We start from the raw sequence: 27,930 nt of genomic DNA, 5'->3' as shown, positions 1-27,930 counted from the left end.
TGGCCCAAGTGGTCTCATTTTAATTTCATTTTGCCTGTAATTCCTGATAAAGCAGCAAATGCTGTTTTGTTTACAGCTGTTACCGGGGAAACATATATTTTTACCGCTCCAAAAGCAGCATCTAGTTGCAAAAAATAATTTTCTTTTTTTTTTTTTAGCATTTTCATTCAGGCTCCTCGACATGGCCAATACTTTAGCATGTTTCATATTGAAGTCAACATGAAATGGCTTGGGATTCATATTAAAAATGATTCAGAGTCGACTCTTTCTTTTGAGGGAATAAGTTTATACAGTGTGCACTTTCATATTTAAAACTTTGCCGGGTGTTTTCATTCACGTAGGTCTGCTGGAAGAGCGCGCGCTCCCGTATAGCAGAGCAGAGGCATTCACTGATCAGAGCGAGAGCAGGGCCGCGGGAAGTAATTTTGAACAGGGGGTGCTGTGAATTTTTTTTTTTTACAAAAAACCTATGAGCCTATAGGCCTATTTAAAATACATTTTAAAAATATATACATTGAGATTTACTACTTTATTGTCATATACACTTCAGTGCACAGCCAGCCAGGGTCTGAAACACACAGACATCAGTTCTCAGATATGCGCAATGCGCTATTAATCTGAAGCAGAAGCAGAATCAGAAATAATAGTTTAAATAATAGTTTAATAATCGAAAAAAACGAATTAATTACTTTCATTACAATTTCAGATAGCCTATACATACATGCAACTCATTTATATACCACAAATAATATTACAACAAAATATAAGATTAATCAAACTTCACAATAACGCTAAAACAATGCAATCGATTTGGTCAGCTGGCTTGAGTCACTGCACGTTTATGTCACACGCAACTCTTAACTCCAAAATCTTTTTACGCACACCACAAGGAAATAATCTCTGACTATTTAAGCAATTTGTTTATTGAACAGTTCTCCACATCCATTACGCAAAGAACACACGCACAGTATAAAGCTTTCTGTCTCCATCTCCAACCTTTTTACACAAACCACAAGGAATCTCCGACTATTTAATAGGGCTGGGTAAAAAATAGATTTTTCGATTAATCGTTTTTTTAAAATGTGGTCGATTCAAAATCGATTCTCAAAGGCCATGGATCGATTTTTTTCCCGTATTTATTTGAACGTAAGATTAGCGTTAATCTAATTACAAATCTTCTCCACTAGATGTCACCCTCTTATGTGCCTTGTGCGATGTTACCGACGAACCTATCATTCATTCATTCAGTTTAAAGCAGTGGTTCCATTTTCTGCAATGTGCCTCAGGTCATGCTCCCGTTCGCGTCTTACAGACTGCATCTTAAAGCCTCTTATACTTTCTGCGTCCTCGAGTCCGGAGAGTGTGTACCGAGTCTGAGCAGACAACCGCGCGGACAGGTGCGCGTGGTCAGTTGTCTTCAAAAGCACAATTGCACATGTTCAGGCAGTGTGAAGAAGCCCATTGCCAATCGAACCAATCGGGCCGGGCTCGGGCTTGTGCGGTAAATGAGCGGTCATGTAATGTTTCGATTAGCGCGAGAAATATGCGAAAATGTATGCTGAGTAGTTGAAACGGAGTATTGCTTCTGACGATTACGTTTTGGTAGCACCAGCAACTAAAGCAAAGTCTGAGGTTTGGAAAAGTTTTGACCTTGTTTATAATGAGAATAATGAGTGAATAATGACGCACCATCAATGAGCGCAGGAGCGCGCTGAAGCCATCTACAGTGGATTTAATCATTTTCCTCCACATAAACACTTAGGCCTTACCTAATCTTGGTGAGTAAATGTTTTTCAAATAATAACTAAATATTACTTGAGTCTTAAATGCATAATGTAGACAGAGTAGGCTATATAAGCTAATGTTGGCATTATTATTTTATTATGTCAGCTGCTATGGCGAAGCAAATCCGGCGGAGCGTTTATCTTAATTCATTTCGTTATTGCCAAATACCCATCTTAATTTATAATTTATCTTAATTAAATTTTTTAAGAAAGACTTGTTTTTATTGGTGCGTTGGCCTATTTATATGCTAAATGAGCCTATACCTAGGGCTATTTATAGAGTGCTGAGATGTTACGATGTTACAGAGGACTTATTTTATTTCTTTGTTCAAACTTCCAAGTGGCCTATTACGTTAGTCATGTATAAATTATGTTAAACTGTATAAATGACTCATTCCTGACAAAAGGCAAAAGAGCTGTGTGCTGCGTACATTTGAATAATGTCGGGTTGTAAATGGGTTCGGAATCAGGGTATCTTCCGTCCATTCCAAATCCGTTTTAAATTAAAAAACAGAAAACGAACGACTCAAGAGGATTCAAATGAGAGAACATGAATTAAATAACGAGAAATGGAAAAATGGCTCGTTTATTCGTTATTCCATCTAGGTTAACAAACGGAAAATGAGTTTTTGACTTGATTTCTCATTTTGTAGTTTGGGGTTTAAAAAACGGTTTATGGTTTCAATATTTCATTCGCACTTGTGGGCGGAGCTGAAACGCTCCTTTCATCTGATTGGTCGGATCGCTCCGCCTTCAACTCGGTCTCCTCAGTCTTTCAGAATAAGAGTCTTACAAGAGCAATATCTGAAACCAGATGTAGACACATAATTAGCGTTGTTTGACTTGCAAGTCACCCCTTTAAATTATTTCTAGGTTATAGTATTGTATGAATATTGTCCCACTGTAAATACAGTGCAAATAGTTCTGTCTCCTGGGATAAAAGTGAAGTGGAAATAAAAATCAATAATAGACTGAACATTTCCATGATAATATGTCTGTAACATTTACCACTCTCATCTTTAAGTCTAAAGGCACTAGGTAGGTGTGTGTGACATTAATAATTAATTGTGGAAATTAATATAGTTACATTTATTAAATAAATTAGAATTATTAGTTTTATTACAGACAAAATTGAATGATGTTTCTCTTTTAGTCTTCTTTGTTGGCCTTGAGAAAGCCAACATATATTTGAACATTATTATCATTTATTATGAGAGTAATTGACAACGACTAAAATTTTATTGTTTCACCAAATTCAGCTCAGATCTTCAGACTCGTTTGACTCGTTGCTGTAACTGGTCAGACTTTGTCCTTCTCAAAAAATCCTAGTGACTTTCATTATCTGAGCGATGAAGGTCTTACACTTAAGGTCCACTAGAGGGGGAGACAGGATTACTGTTTATGTAAGTTTAAATGACAGATAAATACATGAATTTCATGTGTAACACAGGTTCTTCAATGATAGATGGTGTGGTAGGGGGGTATACCTTAGCTCAATGATAGCTGTATAATATAAAACAACATTAACTACTGCAGCTGGTACCAAATAAAAATGATTAAGTTTTGGAAAACTGCAAGTCAAATGTACTTGCACAAATGACTTGCTGTTACATAATACCCCATATTCGTTGTTGGGGACGTTTTTGTCCACTAGGGGGTAAAGTTGAGTCTTATTTTGGCCACAACTTTCTCTGTGTTTCAGCTAATGGAATGATAGGTGACGAATCTTATTTTGACACTTATTTTGATTCAATTCAATTCAATTCAAGTTTATTTGTATAGCGCTTTTTACAAAACAAATCGTTACAAAGCAACTTTACAGAAAATTATGTTTCTTCAATATTTAGTAGTAGCTAGTAGTTTGTGCACATTTGACAGGATTTTAGAAAAACTAAAAAAATAATAATAATACAAGACGTAGTCAGCTAGACGATGAACTATCAATATTATTAATTAAGTTATTATATGATTAAGTCACACATTTAGGAATAATTGTTAGTTCTGTTTGTTCATTCAGGGTTAGCATCATCTGGGGTCCTCTGAGGGTCAGCATCATCTCTTCTCAGGTGTTCTGGATCCAGACTGGAGCTTGTGTAAATCCTAGTTACCACGGGATGTGAATCCCGTGGCAAAACATAGAACACATAGAAACAAAATACAGACATCATTAGCATAGCTGCTGATCCAACAAAGTAAAATTTATTTAACCCAAGCTAATGAATAAAAATGCACCTTTGATCAGATGCAACTACACTCACAATTAAAAAGATACATTATTCGAATGCTTGGCGAAAGAGATGTGTTTTTAATCTAGATTTAAACAGAGAGAGTGTGTCTGAACCCCGAACATTATCAGGAAGGCTATTCCAGAGTTTGGGAGCCAAATGTGAGAAGGCTCTACCTCCTTTAGTGGACTTTGCTATCCTAGGAACTACCAAAAGTCCAGCGTTTTGTGACCTTAGGGTGCGCGATGGGTTGTAACGTGGTAGAAGGCTAGTTAGGTACGCTGGAGCTAAACCATTTAGGGCCTTATAGGTAAGTAATGATAATTTGTAACTGATGCGGAACTTAATAGGTAGCCAGTGCAGAGACTGTAAAATTGGGGTAATATGATCATATTTTCTTGACCTCGTAAGGACTCTAGCTGCTGCATTTTGGACGACCTGTAGCTTGTTTATTGAAGAAGCAGGACAACCACCTAGAAGTGCATTACAATAGTCCAGTCTAGAGGTCATGAATGCATGAACTAGCTTTTCTGCATCAGAAACAGATAACATGTTTCGTAGCTTGGCAATGTTTCTAAGATGGAAGAATGCAATTTTTGTAACATTGGAAATATGATTTTCAAAAGACAAATTGCTGTCTAATATAACACCCAGATTTCTGACTGTAGAGGAAGTAACAGTACATCCGTCTAGTTGCAGATTGTAATCTACAAGATTCTGTGTAGTGTTTTTTGGTCCAATAATTAATATCTCCGTCTTATCCGAATTTAATTGGAGAAAATTCTTTGTCATCCAATCTTTTACATTTTTAACACACTCTGTTAGCTTAGATAATTGGGAAGTTTCATCTGGTCTCGTTGAGATATATAGCTGAGTATCATCAGCATAACAGTGGAAGCTAATTCCGTATTTTCTAATAATATTACCAAGGGGCAACATGTATATTGAAAACAGAAGGGGACCTAGGACGGATCCTTGTGGCACTCCATATTTTACTGATGATAAATGAGATGACTCCCCATTTAAGTAAACAAAATGGTAGCGATCGGACAGGTAGGATCTAAACCATCTTAGAGCCTGCCCTTGAATACCTGTATAGTTTTGTAATCGATCTATGAGTATGTCATGATCTATGGTGTCGAACGCAGCACTAAGATCAAGTAAGACTAGAAATGAGATGCAGCCTTGGTCTGACGCAAGGAGCAGGTCATTTGTAATTTTAACAAGTGCAGTTTCTGTGCTATGGTGGGGCCTAAAACCTGACTGAAATTCTTCATACAGATCATTTTTATGCAGGAAGGTGCTCAATTGAGCAGATACAACTTTTTCTAAAATTTTAGACATAAATGGAAGATTTGAAATGGGCCTATAATTTGCCAGTACACTAGGATCTAGTTTTGGTTTCTTAATAAGAGGCTTGATAACCGCCAGCTTGAATGGTTTTGGGACGTGTCCTAAAGATAATGACGAGTTAATGATATTGAGAAGCGGTTCTTCGGCTACAGGTAACAGCTCTTTCAGTAATTTAGTGGGTACAGGATCTAATAAACATGTTGTTGGTTTAGACACAGTGATAAGTTTATTTAGCTCTTTCTGTCCTATAGTTGTGAAGCACTGCAGTTTATGTTTGGGTGCGATGGATGAAACTGAAGTGTTAGATGCTGTAGAATCTACATTCGCTATTGTATTTCTAATGTTATCTATTTTATCAGTGAAGAAATTCATAAAGTCATTACTATTTAACGTTGGTGGAATATTTGAATCAGGTGGCGTCTGGTAATTTGTTAACTTAGCCACTGTGCTAAATAAAAACCTTGGATTGTTTTGGTTATTTTCAATGAGTTTGTGTATATGCTCTGCCCTAGCAGTTTTTAGAGCCTGTCTATAGCTGGACATACTGTTTTTCCATGCAATTCTAAAAACTTCTAAGTTAGTTTTTCTCCATTTGCGTTCAAGACTACGAGTTACTTTCTTGAGAGAGTGAGTATTACTGTTATACCATGGTACAGTACGTTTTTCTCTAACTTTTTTCAATTTGATTGGGGCAACAGCTTCTAATGTATTAGAGAAAATAGTGCCCATGTTGTCAGTAATTTTGTCTAATTCATGTGTATTTTTGGGTACAAATAGCAGTTGAGATAGATCAGGCAGGTTATTTGCGAATCTGTCTTTGGTGGCTGGAACAATAGTTCTGCCCAGACGGTAACGCTGCGACATATAGTTAATATCAGTTATACGCAGCATGCACGATACGAGGAAATGGTCTGTAATATCATCACTTTGAGGTACAATATCTATAGCAGTAAGATCGATGCCATGCGATATAATTAAATCTAGTGTATGATTAAAACGATGAGTGGGCCCGGTGACATTTTGCTTGACTCCAAAGGAGTTTATTAGGTCAGTAAACGCAAGTCCTAATGTATCATTTGTATTATCAACGTGAATATTAAAATCTCCCATGATTAGCGCCTTATCAACTGTAACTAGAAGGTCTGAGAGGAAATCTGCAAATTCTTTTAGGAATTCTGTATACGGCCCTGGTGGTCTATACACAGTAGCCAGAGCAAGAGATACATTAGATTTCTTTTGCATGTCTGACAGAGTAACATTTAGCAGAAGTATTTCAAAAGAGTTAAACCTGTATCCTGTTTTCTGGGTAACATTGAGAATATCACTATATATTGTTGCAACACCCCGCCACGACCAGTCTGACGGGGCTCATGTTTATAACAGTAGTTTGGTGGAGTTGACTCATTTAGACCAAAATAATCATTTGGTTTTAGCCAGGTTTCAGTCAAGCAGAGTAAATCAAATCTATTATCTGTGATCATTTCATTTACAATAACTGCTTTTGGTGTGAGTGATCTAATATTTATGAGCCCAAACTTTAAAAATTGTTTTTGTTCATTTACTTTACATTTTTCTGGTTTAATTACGATAAGATTTTTTCTAGATCCTACATTATATTTATATTTATATTTTGACCTCACTATTCGGGGAACAGACACAGTCTTAATAGGTTTTACAGCACAAGTACTTTTATCATTTAAGCGGGTGGAACAAAACTCATCATAATGGTTATTTGAGAATTGTCTTACTAGTCACATGGAGCGAAGTGTCCTGGAGATGTTGTCAGAGAGAAGCTCCGCTCCGACTCGACTGGGGTGTAATCCATCAGCGCGAAACAGTCTAGGACGCTCCCAGAAAAGATTCCAGTTATTAACAAATAGCAGTTTCTGTTCTTTACACCATGACAACAACCATTCATTTAAAGCAAAAAGTCTACTGAACCTTTCGTGTCCTCGTCGATACGTGGGCAGTGGTCCTGACACGACGATCGTCGCCGCGGGCGTCGTGCTGCGAACCGTCTCGATCAGGCTCCTGAAGTCCCTCTTCAGCGTCTCCGTCTGCCGCAGCGTGGTGTCGTTAACCCCGGCGTGAAGCACGACCGCTCTCGGGCTCTCGTCGTCCTTCAGGATCGCGGGTATCTGCGCAGAAACATCGAGAACACGAGCACCAGGCAAACAATGAGTGTGCACTTTACCTTCGGCTAACGTAGCACTTACGTGTCGGACGATGGAGTCTCCGATGATCACAGCGTCGCGTCCTGTCTCGCGGAGGGGAGCGAAGCGGTTCTGGATGGAGATCTCGAAGGCAGGAGGGGGAGATGTCGTCACCCGGGACCCGGCTCGCATCCTCCGCTGTGGATGCACCCAGGGTCCGTGGTGTCCCGGCGTCGCAGTGAAGGACATCTGGGAAGATCGCGTCCTGGGTGCACCGGGCCTGCGCAGAGAAACACACGGAGTAGACGTGGTGGGACTGTTAACAGCACGCTGTATACTTACCCCGGACTTGTGAGCGTCAGCCCGGGATGATTCCAGCGCGGCTCTCAGCTCTCTCAGCTCGGCCTGCCTCCGTTCCAGGTCGCGAATCTGCTTCCCCACGGCCTCGAGCTCGAGCTGCACAGAGTGGAGACATTCATCCGCCATTAAAGCAAGTAACAGTGAGTACAGCAGTGGTAATGTGTGTGAATAGAGTATTAGCAATGTAAGCTCAGTTAGCAGCAACCACGCTTGCTGATGCTAACTGGCTAAAAGCTAATAGCGGACCCGGGAGATCAAAATAAATCTAGTGATAGCGAGTCGCTCTAATTGTTTTTGTTGTAGAATACAATAGAGGATATATTCACGCGTTATATAAACGGAAACGATGGTGTATAAAATAGATTTTTAAGTTAAAAATAGTCAATCAAAAGAATATAGTGACGGAGCTCAAACGCAGTTCAACCGTCAACAACAAACAGGAAGTGCATTACCTATTTATTTTGGGAAAATGCTTGAAATTTTTCAAAAACTCAACAGTATACTGTGGGTAAATTCACTAACCTTTTGTTATGTTCGGGATGAAAACACCCACTAAATTAAAATGCTGTAAAAATGTCTCAGATAAAGATTTTTTTATTTTGTTTTGCATAAATCTATTAATCACCCTCAGTCCTGATCAAAACTACCAAATGTTTAAAAAGAAAATCCAAGATTTTAACTCTTTAATTACCAAGTTCATAAATGATGTCACTGATTTGGGAAGATACACACAAAATGACATATTTTCAATATAAAAAGTAATTGTGGACTGGATATTTTTTTTACCTTTTATGACAGTCTTGGGCATGTCAAAGATTAGTAACTGTAGATTGGCTTTGATGTATTGTTAGTTTTTGTGCAGCATTAGATTTTAATTTTTTCTCCCTCATTTATTGTTGGTGGCTGTTTTTGCCCCATTGACTTCCATTATAACGAAATTTTTTGATGCAAAGCCATGACACCATATAATCATGCACTCTTCATTGTTGGTGGTTTCCCCTGTTGGGAAGAGGTAACATTTGTTATTTTTACAGTTGATCACTAGGTGGGACCATTAACCCTTTAGATAGGCCTGTGCAAAAAAAAGGCTTAGTTTTTGGCTTGTATATAGAGTTATATGGAGTTTAACAGCAAATTATAGTGTGTGTGTGTGTGTGTGTGTGTTTGAGAGAGAGAGAGAAAGAGAGAGAGAGAGAGGGTGAGAGAGACCTTTGTGCACTTACCTTGATGTATCTGAAAAAACCAACAGGGAAAACCACAAACAATCAAGAATGCATGATTATGTGTCATGGCTTTGCAATCAAAAATGTAATTATAATGGAAATCAGTGAAAAAAACATCCACCAACAATAAATTAGGGGAATTTTTTTTTTTTATCTAATGCTTACAGCAGTTTAATTGAGTGAATGTTTTCATGTGCGAGGTCTGTTTTGACCAATGGATGGAAACCTCAAGGCAGTGGCCTAAATGCTTATCTGAAGATTTTGTCTTTATAGATTACAGTTTACATTGTACTTACTGAAGTACACCTCTGCATGCAGACACCCAACTGTACAAATTAATTTATAGATTTAAAACCCAGTCCTGAACCGGGAGAACCACGTTCTGCAGAGTTCAGTTCCAACACACTTACTTGGACATTGCTACTGATCCTGAAGACCTTGCTTAGCTTAGGTGTGTTTATTTGGGGTAGCTAAACTTTGCAGGACACTGGCCATCCAAGAGGAGGACTGAGAGTCCTGACATTAGCACTTTATATTCAGTGCATGTGATTTATCAACACTGAGTACATCTTAAAATGTACAGCTCATGAAAAATAAAAGATCTAGATGGACAAACATTAAATGCATAAACCAGTGTGAATAAAAAATAAACCTTAAAATAAATTTGGAGGTAGGTTGAAAAAGCCAAAATGGGAAGTTTTAAGTACAGCTTGAAGTGTGAAGTTTATTCGTGTACACAGATATGGCATATTCATGGTAGTACACATGAAATTAATGTATTTATTTGCCATTTTACGTAAACAGAAATCCTGTCTCCCCCTCTAGTGGACATTAAGTGTAAGACCTTCATTGCTCAGATAATGAAAGTCACTAGGATTTTTTGAGAAGGAAATTTGGTGAAACATTAAAATTTTAGTCGTTGTCAATTACTCTCATAATAAATGATAATAATGTTCAAATATATGTCGGCTTTCTCAAGGCCAACAAAGAAGACTAAAAGAAAAAACATTAAATTTAGTATGGAATAAAACTAATATTACAAATTTATTTCATAAATTTAACTATATTAATTTTCCCAATTAATTATTAATGTCACACACACCTACCTAGTGCCTTTTGACTTAAAAGATGAGAGTGGTAAATGTTACAGACATATTATCATGGAACTGTTCAGTCTATTATTGATTTTTATTTCCACTTCACTTTTATCCAAGGAGACAAAACTATTTGCACTGTATTTACAGTGGGACAATATTCATACAATACTATAACCTAGAAATAATTTAAAGGCGTGACTTGCAAGTCACAGCAGCACGAATTATGTGCGCAGCAACATCTGACTCAAATATTATGTTAATCAACAGTGAGCGGTGGTTTCAGACACTACTCTTATAAGACTCTTATTCTGAAAGAATGTAAGATCGAGTTGAAGGCGGAGCGATTCGACCAATCAGATGAAAGGAGCGTTTCAGCTCCGCCCACAAGTGCGTATGAAATATTGAAGCCATAAACCGTTTTTTAAACCCCAAACGACAAAATGAGAATTCAAGTCAAAAACTCATTTTCCGTTTGTTTATCTAGATGGAATAACGAATAAACGAGCCATTTTTCCATTTCTCGTTATTGAATTCATGTTCTCTCACTTGAATCCTCTTGAGTTTTTCGTTTTCTGATTTTTAATTGGAAACGGATTTGGAATGGACGGAAGATACCCTGATTGTTCGGGCTTTTAAAAAGCTGTCAATCAAAATGTACGTGTCGGCTCGGGACATGTCGGGCTTAACTTTTAAAGCCCGATTACAGCTCTAATAGAAAATCGAAATCGAATCGAGAATCGAAATAGAATCGATTTTAGAGCTTGTGAATCGAAATCGAATCGATCTGGAACATCTGAATCGATACCCAGCCCTACTATTTAAACGTTATTTAACAGTTCTCCACAACCATTACACAAAGAACACACGAACTAAATAATACTCTCCATCTCCATCCCCACCACCTTAAAAAAATACTATAGTGTAGCTACTACTTACAATTGCTTGGCTAGTCAAAGCTGATCCCACACTTGTTGCCAAAAAAAAAAAAAATGTTACAAGCGCGTTACAAATATTTTAATAGGCCTACATTTTTTTTAATCTCCCTCTCGTCACTAGGGGGTGCTGCAGCACCCCCAGCACCCCCACTTCCCGCGGCCATGAGCGAGAGCGTCGCGAAATGTCACAAAAGAAGTGTGTTTTTGGTTGCCAGGGCAAGACAACCCTGCACAGATTACCAAAAAAAAAACAGCATTAAGGGACCAGTGGATGGAGTTTATTTTTACAGAGCATCAATGGAGTTGTGCAAGTGTTTGTGTTTGTTCCCTGCATTTCAAAGATGCTTGTTTTACAAAAAAGGCCCAGTTTGACGGCGGATTTGCGTATCGTTTATTTCTTAAGGATGATGCAATCCCAACGAAAAAGGGTCACGATCGTGTTGGAACCGCAGGCGTTGAGTAAAACTGCTTCAAATATCTCTGCCTCCTTGTTAGTGCGTCCCCTCCCATGCCGGAGACCCGGGTTCGAGCCCCGCTCGGAGCGAGTCGTTGCTGCTGCTGCTCTCCTTCAGTTTCAACCTCGGGATCTGATTCTGGATCATAAATAAACGGCTGAATCTGACTGTAAGCCATGGTTTGTTTTGAATGATGGTTTTTCCTCATGGTAATGTCACAGCTTCCACATGCTCTCAACACAAAAGCCTACTGGCGCTCGTGATTCTTTAGCTCCGCCCACACGTCGCGCCTCCAGCCGATCGTGTTTTTCCGGGAAAAATCGGTACAGACTATCTTTCTCATATAAATATAATAAAAATAAAGACTTTTTGGAGTTATAAAGGATTCAGTACTACTCTATAGGTACTCAAGATTAACAGGATATTGAGTGAAAATGAGCATTTCACCCCCCCCCCCCCCCCCCCCATTAACTTGCGTTACAGCTTGAAGAGTAGATTTTGCTACGAAAGTCCAAAATTCATCCAAAAATATCTGACTACGCATAGCAGGGTTAAAAAACCTTATAAATTAAGCACCGTTTATTTTGTGCAGTACATAGCCTAATAGGCTAAAAAAAAAAAAAGAAAAAAGGATGAGGCCAATTTGGGACTGGCCAAAAATATTTTTACATAATGGAGCAGTTTTTATGATAGATAAAAGGTCACACACACATGTGCATTGGTGATTTACAGGGAGTGTAATGTTTTTGATGCTGTACAAACTGTATTTTCTATCGTCCTACAAAAACCCATTACATAAAACCACTGCCAGTTTTTTAATTTTCATAAACCCATTTAGTATGTTTTTTAAGCCTTTTGTACTACGGTGTAGTACCCATGTCATTATACATATTTTTGTCCTCATAAACAATGCAGTGTGTGTGTGTGTTCAGGTATATATAGTTACATTTTCCAAAAACTTAATTCTATATGATTTAGAAACTTTCTTCATGGGGATCAAAATAGGTCCCTAGAAGGACTTCAGATATTACCATCTTTGTGGGGATATTGTAACCCCATAACCACAGGGTTCTCACTCACTCACACTGTAATATATGCAAAATACGACATAAAATTTAAAATCCATTACAACTAACCAAGCTTATCATTACAATTATCTTTTCAGCTGTATAGTTTGTGTAGCAGAACGCTTCATTGTAGCTATAATTACAAGGCAATAAAATCAGAAGCGACCTCACAAAAGCTTTCAGTGAAATATCACAATTCTGTTGTTCAATGGTTAACGATCTTCAATATTAAAATCTAAAAACTTTTTGAAGTGATAAAATCTGGTTTAATTATAAACCACATCTTTATTGATACTAGCACTTTGACTTTGCCTTTAAAACCAAAAAGGAAAGTGACCTCATTTTTATTTTATATAAAAAGGTTTATTTGTTTGAGAAAAGAATGACAGGATGTTTGCTCATTTTGAATTCTGCTTTGTCACACATGTGCTATACAGTGCAGAAAGAGTTTCAATTTAATGGAGTTTTAATGAACAATCATTTTACTTTGCTTCACTCTCAAATCCCTGCGGCACATTAAAAGACCTATAAAACACTTACAGAGACACTTCTTTTCCACTGAACCCAAGGGCAAAAGGAATTCTCAGTCAGTTTTCATCTTCCCTACAGAAGTGCGCACTACGGGAGAGGAGGGCGAGATGCATTTTCACCAGCTTTACCAGACCACTTCCATCAATACATTTCATGAACATGGGAAAGACGGGGGGGGGGGGGGGGGGGGGGGTTGGGGGGGTGGGGGGGGGGGGGTAAACACTACAACAGTAATCTATAATCTTGTCCATAATGATCCAGTACTTCAGAATAGTATCTTTGTCCTCACAGTATCAACCTGAGGCTCGATAAGATCACACAGCATTGTGGGTAATTGATTTTGCATGTATGAAATGAGGTGAGTTTACAGGATCTTACAGAGGTCATGTAGTTCATTGTAGTGCATGTCATTTTAACAGGTCCATCCATATAAATTAAAGAACTGATTGACATTTTATATATATATCATGAAAATGGACTTGAAAGAGGAAAAAGACTCCTTCAGAACTGATCCAGAACCAGAGGGTGCCACAAAAGCACCACTTCACAGCCAATCAGATTTGTCCATTTTGTTTTCCCACATCAGGAGACTTTAAGACAAGCAAACTCACTTTGAAGTGAAAAAAGAAAGGGCATTAGAAGAAAATCAAGAATCGTAAATAACAAATAGACTTAAATATTACCAAAAATGTAAACAAACACAAATCTTAAGGAAACTGAAACTAATATTCACACATTTACTCAAGTAAATCCACTAGACAGTCGGTTGTGTGTGACATTATTGGGGTTATGACACTAGAATAGGATTTTCTATACGGTTTCCCTGTTATATGAGTTTCTTACAGCACACCAGAAAAGTTCTGAGTAGCTCTATTAATAAACAGTCTCTTGACAGCAACCACATAACATCAACTTTCCCAAAGTCTGCAAGGTCAGATGTTGGAGCTTCGTCTCCCTTTAGTGGCCCCTAGCGAGGGCCGGAGGCGAGGATCACGGGCCTTATAATGCTCGTTGAAGTCCAGACGGAAACTGAGGAACTGAAGACTCTCATCAGAGCAGGTCATTAGCAGCCGCAGGAACTCCTGCACTATGCCCTAAACAGAAACAACCATCTCAGGGTTAGATGAGCTTCAGCTGCTTGAGCTAACTAGACTCTAGCACTGAGTTCTGATTCATAATGAAATTTGGACACATTCCAATTATGCATTTAATATCTCCAGTATTTTCACGTCTTCGTTTTTTTCCGAATATACTGAATACATTTATATGACAAGACTATTCAGTTAGCTCTAAAACATAAACATCTTCCCAGAATAAAGAGTTAACGATAATATGGGCTTTAATCAGAAAATTGTACATATAAATATGATAAATGTTCATTCTACATTATTATCAGAGATGATATGTGGCGGGTATACACCACGTTCTGCTGTAATTGTATAAGATTCACATTAAGTGTTTGACTGTAGCAGACGTAATGTCTGGATCAGGATAAAACGCCCTACTGAACACCATTAAGCATGTTCTCTCGCGCAGATACCTGCTGGTTCAGCACTTTTTTTATGCATGCCTGAAATAAATTCAGTTTTATTGGGTGAGCATATTAAAGTGTATGAAAGGGTGTGTAGGGTACCTGATAGAAGTGTGTGAGTAATCTGAGCTGAGAGCACATTTTTGGTATGGTGTCTTTAAACTCCTGCACACGTCTGTTCTCCTCGGCCTCCTGCTCTGCTGTTACACCCCACTCGCCCTGAAACACAGAAGCAGAGCTATAAACAAACACAAACAAAAAGATACACACTAACACACATTTGTTTACAGCAATTTAGCTGACATGAGGGAAGAAGAGAGAGAGAAAAAAAATCGATGGCAATAGAAAACCAATACCATCCCCATAAAAAGAGCAGCCGCTTCCATTTTCGGCCTATAAATTTGCTAATGGCCACTTTCCAGAGTCAAATAAAGGAGTGGAACATAATTCTCTTTGTGTGGAGATAATCAGACACCTTTACAGCGATGGACCCTCTGAACATGTGACTTAACCATTAGTAATGTTCTAGCCTATAAGAAGTCTCGCTATCTTTGAACTTCAGGTTATACCAATTAATTTGGTAAGATCTTTAGATTTTTTAGGTCTCTTAAGCTCACCAAGCTGCATTTATTAATATTATTAATATTATTGCAATTAAATTAACTTTACTATTTTAATATATTTTAAAATGTAATGTATTCCTGTGATGCAAAGCTGAATTTTCAGCATCATTCCTCCAGTCTTTAGTGTCACATGATCCTTAAGAAATCATTCTGATATGCCGCTAATTTCTAATCTTTATCAGTGTCATTATTATCAGTAAAAACTGTTGTGCTGCTTAAATTTTTTGTGGAAACAGTGATGCATTTAGAAATTTTCTTAAAAAAAAAAAGAAATCCTCCCACAGTTATAAGCAATATTTTTCTAAATCTATGGGCCAAGACATTGTGGAGATTTTAAAAGTATATGAAGGTCATATTTTTGGTCAAGCAATTTATTTTTCCATTAAAGATGTGCATTATTTGAGCTGTAAAGTTAACATAATGCAGTTATACTGGACTGGAGACAGACTAGTTCATCTCATGATGCTGCAAGTTAAGTGATGCTGTGATTGTCTGGCACAAGTATGCAAGGAATAAACAGCACCAATTTTTTATAAATCAAATTCTCATGTGGAGATGGCCAATAAAATATCTATAGTTGATAAATCATTTCACCTGTCAGATATGCTAAAATATTTTTTGGACTGCAGGATGAAAACATAATGACTGTAATATTATTACATATTCATTTTATACTTACACTAGATGTGTGGAAAAGCACTGATTTGATTTACTGTCTATACATACCATTTCTTCCCTCTGTCTCTTCTTGTCCTCGAATTGGATGCGCAGTTGCAGCTCTTCTAGAGCAGAGCGGTACAGTGTGTCCTGAGCATTCTGGAACTCAATGATCTGATCAAACACCGCACGCAACTGATTCAACAGAGACTGCAAACACACCAGGAGGACAAGCATGAGGGATCAGCACCAGTACACAACTACCCTGTGTAAATGCATCGTACCCTGTTGTTCACATCCAGCAGGCAGCGAGAAATGATGGTGTCCAGGAAAACGTCATGAGCTGCTATAATGTGGTCCAGATCCTGAGCCTGCAGGACCTTATTCCACAGCTCATCCCAAGAGCACTCCAACACCTAGTGTGACAAACACAATACGATAAATAATAGAAGGAGAAACAGGTGGCAATACATACAGAGGGACGTACCTCAAATGTGACGTAATACTGCATCTGATGGATGAAGTGAACCATCTCGGAAGCGAGAAGGTGACATTGGTGCAGCACACCGGAGAGCTCTGTGCAAATACACATCACACACCTTATCAGTCTGCAGAGAAAGCTAAATCTCACAAAGGTTTATGTTCATCGAACACAATGAATGCTGCACTCACCCGGCATGCTCTTCAACAGTTTGGAGTTACACATTTGACCTTTCCATATATCTGTGAGGATGTACTCCATTCTTTTAGCCCTCCACAGGAAGTTAAACACTCGCAGGTAGTGGCTCATGCACTCACGGGTGAACACCTGACACAGGTATGACATGTGGTTAGGGATGCAAAAGCTGTTAATTAGTTAACAGTAAGTTCCAGTACTATATACAGTGAGAGTATACAGATTGTATACAGTAAGAAAAAGATAAAATTAGGTGGGGTTTTTGAAAATGAAAAAGAAACAAGTCATTTTATAATTTACAGGAAAACGACTTAAAATTAACTGTACAGTGAAATATTCACTGCATGACACCTCATATTTGATGGTTTTTCATTGAAATAACTGTTTACATTGTATCAGTAAATGAAATAATTTTTTTTTTACTGTGACTTAAGTTAAGTATGTAAAACCTTAATGTTGCTTCCATATTGCTACCATTTTTATGGCAAAGTCCCGGCAAACCACAGCTGCATGTATTTTACCTTAAATGTCACTTATTATTATTTATTTTTTTCACAGACTAAAATTAGGGTAGCACTTTATTTTACAGTCCTGTTCCTCATGTACATACTATGTACTTATTATAGTAATTACAATAACTATGTAATAACTAGGTTCTAACCCTGAACCTACCCCTAAACCCAACCCTACCCCATGTAGTTACCTTGTGTTACCAGAACTTTCTTAGATAAATACACTGTAAGTACACTATAAGTACATGTTAGTACACGTACTGTAAAATAAAGTGCAACCTAAATTAGAAATAAACACTAAAAACTAAAATCAGTCATTTTAAAAACTACAAGTGAATTTAGGCATCCCAACCTAACAATGTATGCATAATTCACAGATTACATTACAAAAACAAGAACAACAACAAAAAAACAACAACTGCTAACTATTTTCGCATTCTGGGTCATTTTTGACCCGGTGGAAAATAAGTTTATAAAATAGTCATAACTTGATTTTTTTCAACAAAATAAATTGTTTACGATGAACTTCACATTAATATGTGTTCAACATTAAAGATGAATTCTGCAGTTAATCCAGCACCTTGGCTCACTGAAATTTACTGCTTGGTTCTTGGACTGACACTCTGACACTCCTTGGTCTCGATCCAAGTCTCAAGTGATCTAGTCTCAGACTTAGACTCCATCCGACTAAACCGCTAAAAACTATGCATTTTTAAAAATGTATTTGCATAATGTTTTAAATCTCTCCCAGGTCAAAAAACCCAAATGTGTTAAGGGTTAACAGTAAGGATCAACCTTAAGTGAACAGAAAAATAATTTTGCATTCAGGACTGTGTGTGGACTTCGTCATTCTGCTGGTGAGGAAAAATACATCATGAACAATTTCAGAGTTAAAGGACAGAACTTGGATAAACAAAGTTAACTTTAGGCTTATGCCAAAAGAGTTTATTTACCGTGGCAATGGGCCCCTCTACATGATAATCCAAACTGAAGACATCCCAACCAGTGTCTCCAGGAGAAACCTGGACAAAACAGGACACAAGATCCATATTCAGTGATGCACAATTATGCACTTAAATTTACCATCAGCCTGCATTTTATTTTTCTAAATACCTCTAGTAGCCGGACATCAAGCCTCTTCAGTATCTCCGGACTGTCAAACTGGGCATTGGTTGCTCTGACAGCAGTCTCCAGGATACCGGTTAGATTGTGTTGGTAAAGAGTGGTGGCAGCCCTCACCAACTCTGGCCTGAGAGAGAGCGAGAGATAAAGGGAGACTGATGACTCCAAGAAAGAAAAGGGTTCTGTTATAAATCAGCAATAGAATCAAGCTGAAACAGAGAGATCACCCCGGAGCACCCACACAAACTTACTTGAGGAGGTCCATGAGGTGTCGGATGAAGTCTCCCTGGCCCAGCAGCAGGTATCTCCTCATGGCCTGAAGATGCTCCAGCAGCTGGTAGTTTTTATTCAACACATCCAGCAGATACTTACTGGTCTCAAAATATGCAGCATCAATCTTACTCTGAAAGGCCCCTTCCAGATCAGTGAACAACACTGCCGCTGAAAACAAGATACACAGGGTGCTCAATAAAAGCAAAAACGAAGACGAGAGAGATAGAGAGAGAGAGAAAATATGACAAGTGGAAAGAAAAGTGGTAAATGAAGAAAAAGCGAAGAGGAAAAGTGAGGCAAAGGAAGAAAAAAAAAGGACAAAATTAAAATAAACTATCCTAGTAAATCCTTATGGCAAACATTGCCAGAAATTTACTGCAAGCTGACTTTTCACACACAAATAAGCAGTGACCAGGGTTACGATAAACTAAAAAGTAGAACAAAGACAAAACTCATAAACAAATAATGGGGGGAAATTAAATCAAACTAAAAAGATGGGTTGAAACACTAACACATAAAATAAGCAACACAAATTGTGAAACTGAAATCTTTTTGTAGTTAACACGCATTCAGCATCTTGTTTTTCTGTCCACCAAGCAGCAATGTATTCAGGAGGATGATGTGATTTTTGTATACATAAATTAAAAAGATTTCTAATTTTTTGTGTGAATAACACAATAGTTAAAGAATCACTTAATTGACAGTAGGGGTGGGAGATAATAACCAAAATTGTATTATTTAGGAAATTAAGTATGTAAGATAAAAGTAATTTTATTCCAAGGGTAACAATGTCAAAATATAGTTATTTTTGCTTTAAATAATGTCTCCATATTCTTTACTGTGTAAATTAAATATATATTTACAACAGTTACAAAGGTGATTTAGTCAAGAGCAGTGAGACATATTCTCTCTTTTGTTGTTTGATTATCATGAATGACAGGAATATTAATACTGCTGTCACTTTAAGAGCTGCCCAGATCCAATATTGTTACACATGCATTTTTTTTTTTTTTATGAATTTTGCCTTCACTTAAGACCTAAATTACTGTGTTTATGAAGATACTTGCAAAGACTTCCATTTTGACCCATTCAGGTGTGTGTATTTAACTGTTCAAGGCCTATAAAGTGGAAAAAACAACTCCGTTCAATTCTTCCATGCTCTACAAGCACCATCATCACTATATGCTCAGACAGCACGTGCATAATACAAAATGAGTTCTCTTGCACTGCCGATTGCTTTTCAGTGGTTTAAAATGACTTGTTTTTAAACTGCAATGCTCAAAAATGCGTGCAAATAATACGTTTTTGTGACCATGTAGCACAGCAATGTCACATGAGTAACCACGATAGAGAAAATAGTACAAAATCTCTACCGGTTGACAAATGTCTACTAGTTAATCGTGTCTACCGCTATATCGCCCACCCCTAACTGACACACTGAAAACTGAAAGAAAAAACTTTAACTACTAAAACCTCTGAAACCGACTAAAACCAAGCTTAGATTTAAAGTAAATTTGAAAAACAATAAAAATAAGTTAGAAACTATAATCACCATGACTGTGTTATAAAAGTATTACAAAATGATGGTAAACATGAAAGATTATTACCAAAAAACATTACGTTTTTGCAAGGTTATATGGCTTTAAGGCCAGAAAAAGTAAAGCACAAAGTCAATGCAGACAAAAGAAAGAAGAAAATATAGAACCTTCTGGAATCACATTGAAGGACAGAGATGTACGCTGGAGGCTAAGAGCATTGATTAGCCATGTTAGAAAAGATGTTAAATAGAGCCCGCATCGATATTGACACCACCACCACAGACAGGCGGTCAAAAACGGCACTTTCCACCACAACAGATCAATCCTTCTCTCTCCTCCTTCTCCATCCCTCGCTTTCAGCAGGTTATTTAACTATTAGCTGGCATTATAGCCACAGATATTGCATTAGCTAGCATAAACGCAGCTATTTTAAGCGACTGCATTAGCGCTAGCTCACCATCTTTGGGAGAGTCGGTGGATTTGGAGGCAGGCATGATCTTTCCCGGCGGCGTCCTGTCGTGGCATACCTGATGCAGGAAGTTGATGGATTTGCCAATGAGTAGAACCTGGAGAAGGACAGAAGAGAAGAAAACACATCATTATAGGCTTATTTCGGTCTGAAAATGACTCACTATTAGTTATTGTCTTGCATTAAACAATCAAATCAGAAGAAAGTATGAGAACTGCTTGGCTGCACGAAACACACATCCTTCCTAGTCTGTACTGAGTGGCTGATAATAAATTAGGTCAATATTATATATGTGTGATATTATATAATTTATTCCACACATTTTAGCTGAAGAGCAACAAACTGAGAATTATAATAATAATACTTTTACTACTAATAATATATTTATAAAAATAAATACTTTATTTTCCGGACTATAAGTCACACTTTTTTTCATAGTTTGGCTGGTCCTGCGACTTATAGTCAGGTGTGACTTATTTATCAAAATTAATTTGACATGAACCAAGAGAAATGAACTAAGATTAGACCAAGAGAAAACATTACCGTCTACAGCCGCCAGAGGGCGGTCTATGCTGCTCATTGCTCCTGTAGTCTACACTGAAAACATAGAGCGCCCTCTTGCGGCTGTAGACGGTAATGGTTTCTATTGGTTCTAAATAAATGCGACTTATATATGTTTTTTTTCCTCATCATGACGTATTTTTGGACTTGGACTGATGCGACTTATACTCAGGTGCGACTTATAGGCCGAAAAATACGGTACATTTGTACACTTTTTCATTGTGTTTTTTGTAAATGTGGTATAATAATTACAATGGATGAATATAATATAATGTATATTTATTTATATTTTATACATTTAAAAAATATTATACATCATATTGTATATTTGTATTATAAGTGTATTATTTACTGTGCTTTTTATAAATTATAATTTTTTTGGTTACACTATTGTATTATATACTATAGTTATATTATAATATTTTCTGTACTCATAAATATATTTTGACCACAGGCTTGAGGTACTGTAGAAATAGAACAAAATAATGCCTATTTTACATAAATAATAAAGGTAATATAGATCATATTTGACATGTAAAAGCGTTTTAGTGTATTAATTGTTTTATTTGTTTGCTCATTCACCCACTCACCTTTTTTTTTTTCATGTATGTCCCTAAGACTTATATTGATGGAGGTCCCAAGCCATTTTTAAGGATCAGAATCTTCTAGATAACATTTTATAGACTCTTTTGACTGGTCCTGATAAGCAACTATGAAGCCACTGATTAGTGTAGGTCTTGTTCATAGATCAATGACATCTACAATATGCCATGACAGATTTTAACTCAAAGTAATCCAATGTAAAGTACACGATGTAATATGGAATGAAAGTACATGACGCACTCTCATGATGTCAGTGCTGTACCTTCCTGGCTTGATCCATGGTGATGAAGGAGGGGATCATACTCTTCCTCAGAGAGTACTTGTCATGCCACAGTCTGTCTGTCTTCACCGCTGGGTCTGAGGCTACAAAGAACTGAACACAGGTTTCCATAGTCAGATAGAGATCTTAATTATTTTTTTTAGGAAAGTTATAATGCTATGACCTGTAACAAACACACACACACACACACACACACACACACACACACACACACACACACACACACACACACACACACACACACACACATGACTGCAGCTCAAAGACAAATAAATGACTTCCATGGACTGGTCATCTATTGCTGTAACACTACAAATGACCTTCTGTTGTAATTACACAGATGGAGGGAACAAACGTAGAAGAGCTCATCAGTACTTTCATCACGGCAACTATTAAAATGACTATTGCCATGAATAACGATGGCGAGCGAAACGAGGAGCTCATAAACCCTTGGCCCAGGAGGAGTACAGCTTCGATGGGTACATTAGTATATAACCCTCTCCATCACCTCCACACTCAACACTGCTTACACTGTGAAAAAGCCTGTTACACTTCAGCGAGGGCGAGATTAAATCCTGTGATTATAGGCAGGAGCCTCTGATTGGTTCCCGTGCAGAGGGGAAGCTGAGAGTTGATAACTCTTCTACGCCCGATGACTTCAAACTTAGTTGAATGGGCATAGACTAAGTAGCGAAAGATTCATTGACACTATTTGGTAATGGTGGAGGACGAGGAGAAGTAGATGTGAGAGTGATAGTGGAGGGAAAGAGAGACAGAAGGCCATAGAGGCAGTGGAAGGAGACGAGCCCATTAGCGCACCCTCATCTATGTGTAGGAGACGGTGGTTCACTGTGTCTGGAACACTAAATCACACTCAAGTGCAGCTGTTTTCTCAGACACACAACAGTGCACAAGTCAACGGAGTCAATTGGAGGACACTGGCCCGAGCTTGGCTTCCATTATATGGTGGAACAAATATATATATATATTTTTTTTATGTATTAACTTTGTATTAAAGGAGGGGTGAAATGCTATTTCATGCATACTGAGTTTTTTACACTGTTAAAGAGGTGGATTCCCATGCTAAACATGGACAAAGTTTCAAAAATTAAGTTGTATGTTTGAAGGAGTATTTTTGTTCCCAAAATACTCCTTCCTGGTTTATCACAAGTTTCGGAAAGTTTTTTTCGAGTATGGCTCTGTGTGACGTTAGATGGAGCGGAATTTCCTTATATGGGTCCTAAGGACACGTCTGCCGGAAGAGCGCGCGCTCCCGTACAGCGAGGCTGAGCACAGACATTTCACTGATCAGAGCGATTCACTGATCAGAGCGAGAGCGTCGCGAAATGTCACAAAAGAAGTGTGTTTTTGGTTGCCAGGTCAAGACAACCCTGCACAAAAAAAAAAAAAACAGCATTAAGGGACCAGTGGATGGAGTTTATTTTTACAGAGCCTCAACGGAGTTGTGCAAGTGTTTTTGTTTGTTTCCTGCATTTCGAAGATGCTTGTTTTACAAACATGGCCCATTTTGACGCCGGATTTTCCTATCGTTTATTTCTTAAGGATGATGCAGTCCCAACGAAAAAGGGTCACGATCGTGTGTTGGAACCGCAGGCGGTGAGTAAAACTGCTTCAAATATCTCTGCCTCCTTGTTAGTGCGTCCCCTCCCATGCCGGAGACCCGGGTTCGAGCCCCGCTCGGAGCGAGTCGTTGCTGCTGCTGCTCTCGTTCAGTTTCAGCCTCAGGATCTGATTCTGGATCATAAATAAACGGCTGAATCTGACTGTAAGCCATGGTTTGTTTTGGATGATGGTTTTTCCCTCACGGTAATGTCACAGCTTCCACGTGCTCTCAACGCAAAAGCCTACTGGCGCTCGTGATTCTTTAGCTCCGCCCACACGTCGCGCCTCCAGCCGGTCGTGTTTTTCCGGGAAAAATCGGTACAGACTACCTTTCTCTTATGAATATAATAAAACTAAATACTTTTTGGAGTTATAAAGGATGCAGTACTACTCTATAGGTACTCAAGATTAACAGGATATTGAGTGAAAACGAACATCTCACCCCCCCTTTAAGTGGTATTTACAACTCAACCAAGTAGTTACCAAATATATAATTTAAGAACAAGGAGGAGGAAAAAAAAAAAGTGTAAAAATGAAGGTAAAAATATTAAACGGCATGTTTTGTTTTTGTTTTTTACACTAAATTAACTAAAGGAACAATATATGTGACCTGTTTTGGCAAAATGAGTCCCGATGAACAAATTTTCAAAAATGAGTAAATCTTTTTACATTTTATTTCTCTATTTATTCAAAATAATGTATGATTTGCTGGAATCAGATGAAAAATGACTGAGCTACAGCTGTTTGAAGTCGATGGAGTCAGCAAATTAAGGCAGCGGTTATATGCACTAAGTGTAAATGGCAATGTATGCTATGTACACTAAGTGCAAATAGCTATAGATTATATTTACAATATGTTAGAATTTTACTACTTATTGCAAATAGTGGCAATTATCTGCACTTTGGTAGGCAATATTAAATTATTGAGTGTAAATTTAAATTTAAATTAATGGATGCCACCTTATTGGGACAATAAAGCACGCCCTACCCCTACCGTAACTCTACCCGATACTTTATTTTGAAATTTGAAAAGGGAGAAAAAAGTTCGCCAAAAGACGGATTCTAACCCAGGTCGATCACGTCAAAATGAATGCATCACACGTTTTACCATCTGCGCCACTGGAGCGGACGACTTTTGGCTGTCTTTTGCTGTGTTGTCTATCAAAATCACATGTTGGTGGGCAGAGTTAGTGTACATAGCTTTAGTCAACAAGGTGGGCTATTTGCACTTAGTGGAAATAGACACGCCGAAAATAAAGATTTGCTCAGTGCGGATCTGGATAATAAAGTAATTTTCCAGTAATTTCTGTGCGGCTTGGTCCAAAGATCATATGACCAGATTTTGGACAAAACTGGGCAAAATTTGAAGGAGGAGTAGCAAAAAAACTGTTTATCATTTACTTCAATATGGTGGACAGATACACTGATAGAAAATGACAAATGAGACATTGTCAGAATTGGCATTACGCGGAGAATGAAAGGATGTAAAAAAAATAATATTTTCAAAAGTTATAAGCATTTTTGCAAAAGTCATTATATCTCTGGAACACTAGTTCAAAAGTTAGGCGCCAAAATAGCAATTTTTCATATCTCACGATCCATAGGTGGCACGGTTACCAACTTTGGCATGGACCCTCATACCATGCAGTTGAGTACATATTTTTGCAGTGTGCTGACTTTAAAGTAAATGCTCAAGTAATGAATTACAGTCTGGACGAAAACAGAAAGTTCTAACAAGGATAGCTGGAAGTGAATTTGCAAAAGCAAGCAGTGTGTCATGAGTCCTGACCTCATGGTACGTATCCTCCAGCTCCCCGTCGTAGATCCAGCGATACAGGAAGTTAAGAATGGGGTTGGACACCAGACCAAGGATGTGCTGGATCAACGCTCTCATGTGAGGGTCACCCGTCTTTTCATAAGCATGTACAGCTGAGGCCAACTCTCCTCCTTTACGCCCTGAGAGAGTTATGTGAAATCAAATCTTTGACCTAAATGCACCTTATTACTGTGAAATATAATCAGGAGTTTGACATTAAAGGAGTAGTTCACATCCAGAACAAAAACTTCAACCAAGATGTTCATGTCTTTCTTTCTTCAGTTGTAAAGAAATAGTTTTTGAGCAAAACATTTCAGGAATTTTCTCCATATAGTGGACTTCTATGGTGCCCACGAGTTTAAACTTCCAAAATGCAGTTTAAATGCAGCATCAAAGGGCTCTTACCAATCCCAGCCAAGGAAGAAGTGTCTTATCTAGCAAAAAAAAAAAAAATAAAAATTATAGGACGATTTTGAAGTTGGACGAGACAATGAAATGGTAGTTTTTCGACATACCCTCAACTGTCATGAACCGGAAAAAACAAAGTTCACACAGAGCTAGACAAGATGAGCATTTGAGGTTATAAAGTACATAAATTGTAAAAAAAAATTTTGAAAATAATTGATTGTTTCGCTAGATAAGACACTTCTTCCTTTGGCTGGGATTGTTAAGAGCCCTTTGATTCTGCATTTAAACTGCATTTTAAGACTTGTGGGCACCATATAGGTCCACTATATGGGGAAAATTCCTGAAATGGTATGTTCGAAAGAAAGACATGAACATCTTAGATGACAAGGGGGTGAGTACTAGTGATCGACCGATATATCGGCCGATATTTGGCATTTTTCAAATATCAGCATTAGCCGATACGCTTTTCTGCTTGACCGATGTGTTTAAGGCGGGACTTTTATTTTGACGTTGCCTGAGCACACACAGCTCACATTCTCAATCTTGTTCACTGTCGTCGTTAACAGTTCTGTCTAATATGGATAGAAGTCTGTCTAATAATCGGATAGAATGGTTAAACAAAGGAAATAATGTATACAAAAAGTATCATAACGACTGCTTTTATATTATTAGTAATAGAAAGGTAAAGATTATAATACTTTCTCTTTTGCCGTCAGCATTAAGCAAATATGCATTTATATCATTTAAACAAATCTTTTAATGACTAATAAACATTTAATTTTCAAAAACCTTGCAAACTTAGCTGTGAAATCTTGTGAATTGTGCATTTTTATCCAGCATTATCGTGTGTTCTCTGTGTGACAGTCGGTCCGTGTGAAGTGAATGCTTTAAACTTTAAACTCGTGATTTCAAATTATGAAAATTCTTTATGCATTTGCCCACTGTCATATTCATATCATTTTCATTGTGTGCTGTATGTAAAATGAGTGGTACCCTTGCTTTATTTGAAAATATGATTCCCAGTGCACACAAACTTCCCAGAATACTGAATGCCCTGTTGGTTACAGTGTTTACTTTTTAATTATATTTTTTGTTAAATATTTATTTGTGAAAAACACTTTGTCATCTAAAGTAAATGTTTATATTACACATGTATCAGTAATCGATTGTCAAATTATTTCAAATTTCTTAAATATAAAAAAATAGTAATAATAATAATTATATCGACCCTGCTGCTTTCTTAGATATTTTGTTCTGGAAGTTAACTACTCTTTTAATGCTGACTACATTTTAAATGTATTGTGCTGCAGATTGTATCTTTTCAATGAAATGTACCACCACTAACCTTGGCAGTAGTCCACCAGTGCGGCTAGTGTTTTCAGCCGAATCTTGGGGTCGTAGGTCCACACCAGCAGTCTCTTTAGAGTCAGACTGTTATCCACGCTCATTGTTTACACCCTGATCGTCTTCCACCTGGAGCTAAACACATACACGTCAGTTACAGCTTTCCACTGAAATGGTGCTGGTTCTCATGCTTGGTGGTTTTATTGTGCTTTTCACAAGATGTTTTTGACAGGGTTATTTAAGACAGAGTACATAAATTGGACAAGGCTCTACTTTATTATATATTATCCAGCAGATTGTTCCAGGTAGGAACCAGCGGCGGAAAATTCAGGCATGAGCAAACGAATGTTTCGGGGTCAAACACACATTTTCCCCTGCGCATTAAGTGGTGTCCCAGACTCACCTGTGCATGAAGTACAGACAACAATCTGTAGTACTCCTTCAGCTCTTGATGCAATGCAGCACAAAAACTCTAGGGATGAAAACAGGAAGCAAAAGGGTTACTGAAATTAGTGTGTGAAATTCCTGAATTATTCCTGACTACAATTCAACTGTTTTTTTTTTTATATATTTTTTAATTTATTTATTTAAATATACAATAAAATCAATAATATTGTAAAATATTATTCAAATTTAAAATAACTACTTTCTAATTTAATACATTTTAAATATATAATTTATTCTTGTGATGCAAAGCTGAATTTTTAGCAC

The 27,930-nt window shown here is 37.6% G+C and overlaps 1 protein-coding gene across 1 annotated transcript; it reads right to left on the bottom strand.

The window, feature by feature from the left end:
* Window positions 1–14,115: 14,115 nt before the first annotated feature.
* On the bottom strand, window positions 14,116–27,691 carry LOC113074091 (gamma-tubulin complex component 3 homolog; the record flags this gene model as incomplete). Its single annotated transcript, XM_026246811.1, is given in 15 exon segments — window positions 14,116–14,277; window positions 14,817–14,933; window positions 16,064–16,204; window positions 16,279–16,410; window positions 16,482–16,570; window positions 16,667–16,802; window positions 18,136–18,204; window positions 18,296–18,431; window positions 18,556–18,745; window positions 20,573–20,681; window positions 22,011–22,121; window positions 25,441–25,607; window positions 27,221–27,323; window positions 27,325–27,354; window positions 27,623–27,691. Coding segments are annotated over 15 exon segments (1,761 nt in total), but the record flags the coding sequence as incomplete, so codon positions are not given.
* Between the last annotated feature and the right edge of the window lie 239 nt (window positions 27,692–27,930).

This window comes from Carassius auratus, unplaced genomic scaffold, assembly GCF_003368295.1.
Source record: "Carassius auratus strain Wakin unplaced genomic scaffold, ASM336829v1 scaf_tig00013616, whole genome shotgun sequence".
NCBI lineage: Eukaryota > Metazoa > Chordata > Actinopteri > Cypriniformes > Cyprinidae > Carassius > Carassius auratus.
This window is presented reverse-complemented; position numbering and strand designations above follow the sequence as displayed.